Source organism: Pygoscelis adeliae, unplaced genomic scaffold (assembly GCF_000699105.1).
Source record: "Pygoscelis adeliae isolate BGI_AS28 unplaced genomic scaffold, ASM69910v1 Scaffold216, whole genome shotgun sequence".
In the NCBI taxonomy this organism is placed as follows: domain Eukaryota; kingdom Metazoa; phylum Chordata; class Aves; order Sphenisciformes; family Spheniscidae; genus Pygoscelis; species Pygoscelis adeliae.
The window spans coordinates 4,413,300-4,418,328 of record NW_008825073.1 but is presented as its reverse complement, the minus strand read 5'-3'; the positions used below and the strand labels follow the sequence as shown (position 1 = coordinate 4,418,328).

The window sequence follows — 5,029 nt, the reverse complement described above, 5'->3', positions numbered from 1 at the left end:
TGCTCCACGTCCAGGCTCCCAACTCCGAACTAGCAGAGGAAGCCAGTTTGGAGGGAGAGGGAAGGTGGAGCCCACCAGGATGGTGCCCTTTCTCTGCCCAGACAGAACAGGGATGCTCTGGACCGGTCGCTGGGCTGTCCCAGTGCCCTCCAGAGACTGGGTTTGCCCCACCAGCCTGCTGCATCTTCAGTGCTTACACTACTTTTTTGCCCGTCTTGCTTGCTGGGACGCATGGGAGGACAGCCAGAGACTAAGCCTTCTCCTTGCGCCAGCCAGAGCCAAGCCAGAGTCTTGGGAAGCCCACCTTAACCCTGGGGACACGCTCCTTGTCTCTGAGCAGGGGCGTTAGGTGGTGTGGGGGCTTGGGAAGGGGGAGTGGTGCTCATTTCCATGTCGCTCATGCCCATCTTGGACAGCAGATGGCTTTGGCTGGAGCTGTGGTTTGTAGCCCCTCTCATGCTGACGGCTTCTCCTCTCTCTCTGTAGACCCCCACGAAGGTGTCTTGCAAAGGGGTTGGCCTGCGCAAGTTTCCAAAGGAACTTGGCCAAGGAGTTAAGTACCTCGAGCTCTCCAACAACTTCATCCAAAACCTGTCGGGCAGCCACATGCCAGGGTTTGGGCAGCTTGAGTACCTGGACGTGTGCTTCAACCAGCTGGAAGCCGTGTCAGCCACCACCCTGGCTCAGCTGCCCCAGCTGCGCTCTCTCCTCCTGGGATCGAACCACCTGGACCGCAATTACCTCACTAACGGGCAAGCCTTTCATCTGCTCAGGAACATAGAGGTCCTGGACCTGTCGGCAAATAACCTGGAGAGCCACATGGCAGGCTGGTACGTCAGCAACCTCACCAGGCTGAGGATGCTCGATCTCTCTGGGAATAAGATGACCAGGCTGCCGGCAGGGATCTTCTGGAGCACGCCACGGCTGTGCGAGCTTGACCTCAGCAACAACTACATCATGGAAATCGAGGAGGGAGCTTTTGAGGCTCTGGAAGATCTGGAGGTGGTGAACTTGGCTTTGAATTCCCTCCACTGTATCTCTGGCTTCAGCCTCACACAGCTGCGAGTTTTAAATCTCAGCCACAATGCCCTGGAGCTCTTCATCTCAGAGGAGGGAGCGGAGCCCTACCTGCTTCAAGTGCTCGACTTGAGCCATAACAGACTCCTCTATTTTCCAGAGCTCCCCAAAGCCCATTATCTCACGCACTTAAACCTCTCCAACAACTTTATTGCTTCCCTGCTCCCAGGCTCACGCCACCCAGGGGAATTTGTACTGCGCTACGAGGAGATGGCGAGGTTTAATAGGACCTTTCATACTGTGGCTGGTCTGACACATATAGCTGACTTGGATCTCAGCAATAACCAGCTGCAGCTGGTCCCATTTACCTTCTTCCACAGCCTGGGCTCTCTGCACAGCCTCAGCCTGGCTATGAACTGTCTCCAGGATGTAGCCAGGGAGTCGCCTGCCGGCGGCACGGAGCCCAGCGACCGCTCGCCTGCACCGCTGGAGCGCGCCACCCTCTCCGTGCACTCGCTGGACCTCCACGGCAATGCCATCCGCGTGCTGCCACACTGGTTTTTCCATTCTCTGCCTCAGCTGGAAACAATCGATCTGGGCTCCAACAGCCTCCAGCCTTGCGAGAGCCAGGGGGGTGCTCGGGGAGAGAATTTGGGAGGGGGCTCTCACGTGCCAGCCCCAGGAGGCACCTGCACCCCCTTCTACAACGTGCCTCGCTTGAAGCATCTGAGTCTTTGCAAGAACAACATTACCAGGCTGCACCCCTACGCCTTCAACCAGACCTCGCTGCTCTCCCTAGACCTGTCGGGGAACAAGGACTTGTTCGTGCCTAAGGAAGCCCTGGGGGGTTTGGAGTTCTCCCTGCAGAAACTCTCTCTGAGGGGCAACCAGATGGACGACAGCAAGGCAGAGCTCCCCTGCCTGGACACGCTCAAAGTCTTGGACCTCTCAGGCAATAATTTGAGCCTTTTGCCCACAGGTCTTTTCTGCTCCCCACTGGAAAGCCTGGACGTTCGCAATAACAACCTGCTGACATTGGAAAAGCCGGCGCTCGCGAGCTGGTCCCGCAGCCTGAAGGACGTGTCCGTTGCTGGAAACCCCTTCAGCTGTTGCTCGCTGGCCTGGCTGGACACGCTGCGGGCGGCCGGCGTGGGCGTGCGGGACCTGGACGAAGCCCTCTGCACCTACCAGGACGAGAGCAGGAACTTCTCAGCTAAGATAGCCAGCAATCCTTGGTGGTTTTGTCCACGTCCCAAGGGCACCGGCTCTCTGGCTCTGCTCGTGGTCGTGACGAGCCTTTTCTTTCTCAGCTCCGGGGCTTGCTGCCTTCTGAAGAAAGGGCAGAAGTCGCCGGGGTGTGTGGGACTCCGCAGCAACAGGGTGGGGGTCTTCCCCCACCGTCCCAAAAGAGAGGAGCCAGCCAAGGCGAGGCAAGCAGACAGTGTCACAAAAGTGTAGCCCAGCCCTGGGCAGCAGGAACTGTAGCGATCGGTCAGAACTCTAATTATTATTAATAATATTATTAATGTTATTGTATTTTAGGTCTCCTCCCCTCACTGGTATCCTGAGTGTTTTGCAAACCCAATAAAGGGAGCATGGTTGGTGCTGAGCTCTGGGCTGGGCAGAGGTGGGCTCTGGGCCATCTCTCCTTCTCCTTCTTCTGCTCTGTTCCCTGCGAGAAATTAAACACGCTATAAGCAATTGTGGGTGGGTTTTCTGCCCTGCCATCATACGTTCTCATCACCCAGGACAAGAAACCAAGGCCCGGGCTGCTTGTATTGATCTGCTCCCCTGAACCCACCACGTGCTGTTTGTGGAAAGAGAATTGTCTCCATTGGTGCCACCTGAGTGTTTCACAGCTTTCCCAGCAGTCACTATCTGCCTTCTAAGAGGGTTTCATAGCTCTGCTGAACACCTGCTCCTGCTCCCGAAAGCATTCTCCAGCCCGGCGCTGCGAGGAGCGGGCAGCAGCAGGGAACGGTGCCTGTTGGAAGCCGTGCTGGAGGGATGGCTCCAGCGGTGGTGAGTCGCAGTGCCGGGGTGGGAAGGGGTTTCTGCAGGATCCTATGCACCTACCCTCTGCCTTTTCCTGCCAAGCTGTTTTCTGAAGGATGCTGTGGAGTTGGCAGGGCTCAAAATGACCCCAGGCACTGCTGCGGGTGCAGGAAGGAAATCTGCTCTGTCCTCACCCGTTGAGATAGCGAGAATGAGAGAAACCCAGTCTTGTGCTGCCCCTGGCTGATGCTGGGTCACTGGCTCTTTGAGGTGGCTGCAGGACTTTCCCACCCTCAGCGCCTGGACTCCCGAGTCGGCGGTGGCAGGGGCAGCTCGGTCTCCATCACGGGGGGTAAGCGCTGTCTCCCACGGGGGCAGGCAGGGCAGCAGGAAGGAGCGATGCTGCTCAGGTCTGCCTGGCAGAGCCGTGGTCCTCGGTGCATCTCACCCTCTGGGCATCTGGTCCACGCGCAGCCAGCGTTTCATATGGGGGGGCTGGGCCCCCAGCTAGGGAGAAGGTGCTAAGCAGGACAGCGGGCTGCAGCAGTGATGCGGGACGGCCGCTGTCGCGGTGTGATGGGTGCGATGCTCCCTGTAAGCACACAGCAGCTGGCTGGCTGCCCTGGATGCGACATGTCCAGCTTCCCAGGGCGGAGTAGTGCTGCACCCCTCACGATAGCAGCCAGGTGCCCGATGAGCACCTGAAGGGCTGGGCCCAGCTCTGGAGAAGGATAAAAATAAGGCTGCAATGAAATCTTTTACGTTTCACATCTCTTTGGTTCCACCTTGAAAGTCCCCAGCTGGCCCGGGCCACCTACTTGTCCACACACCTGCTGGGTTAGAGGCTGTGAGAGCAAAAGAGCTTGGAAGTCACTTAAAATCCCAATTACTTAACTTTTTTTTTCCCCTTTCAAGCTTATCATGGTTTTACTGTGAAGCAAAGGGCATTTTTGCTGTAAAATATATGCCTTCCCCATGCTGCCCATATTGCTGCTGGGGCTGCAGCCTCCTGGCCTTTGATGGGCATCCAGCTCCCGAGGGAACCCCAGCGCCTTTGATGGCTCCGCATTTCCCTCCCCGCCTCAGTTTCCCTTTGATCTGGCGCTCTGTGCCTTGTCATGGCGAGCAGCCGGCCATGCCCGTGCCCGGGGCATCGGGGGGGGAGCCTGCCGCTGCATGTCCCCACCCTGCAGGGACCTTTGGGACGGGCAGGCAGCCTGCGCCGCTGGTGAAAACCCAGCCTCCCGCTCGAGGGCGGCTGCTTGCTGGGTCTCCTGCTTCCACACGCACCCATCCCCTTTTCGCTCCTGCTCCCATGTCCCTCTCGTTCGTCAAAGTCCCGGGGCGTGCCAGCCACCCTCTCGCTGCCACTGCAAGCCCTCGTCCTCTCCCAGCCTGGCGCTCCCCAGCTCCTTCCCCTGCTCCAGTGTGGGCCCCAGCTAATGTCACCAGGGAGACACAGCCAGCTGGGCTCTGGGCATGAAGCACAGCGTGCCAGGAGCCGCCGTGCCTGCCTTGGTCACTTCTGCACTTCTCCTCAGCAGGGTCCCCTGTCCACCCAAGCTCCCTGGGGCAGGGACGTGCTTTCCTGCGTGCCCATGAAGCACCGTGATAGCAGGTGGGTGAGCTCAGCCTGGCTTCAGCCTGTCCCTAAAGCTGGATGTTCCCCATCCTGGGCGCTCGGTGACATTACGGGGACGCTCTTTGGGGCCGCCTGACAGGAGCCCAAAATGCTGCTGTTGCCTTTGGTGGGTGTTTCTGGTACATTTTGTGTGGCCTCTGTTCCTCATTTAAACCCCCTCCCAGGCTGTACTTTCCGTGCATGTCGCCATAAGTTGTCCTGCCCTTTGTGCTGCTTCTCCACGGGCTCCCACCAGCGTCCTCCTCCTCCCCTTAATGCTGGCGGAGGGCTGGAGCCTTGCAGCCACGCAGAGCTGGGTGACCGGTGGGGACGCCGCGTGCCGCCGGGTACTCGGGGACACCGTGTACTGCCAGGCGCTCGGTTGGTGCCAGGCGC

General features: G+C 58.9%; 1 protein-coding gene across 1 annotated transcript in view; it reads left to right on the top strand.

Moving 5' to 3' along the window:
- The window catches only part of LOC103919209 (leucine-rich repeat-containing protein 32-like), a 3,661-nt gene extending 1,186 nt beyond the window's left edge, over positions 1-2,475 (top strand). Inside the window, exon 3 of the mRNA XM_009326675.1 lies at positions 487-2,475. Within this exon, the coding sequence (XP_009324950.1) occupies positions 487-2,475 (1,989 nt within the window). The remainder of the gene's footprint in view (positions 1-486) is intronic.
- Positions 2,476-5,029: the final 2,554 nt, after the last annotated feature.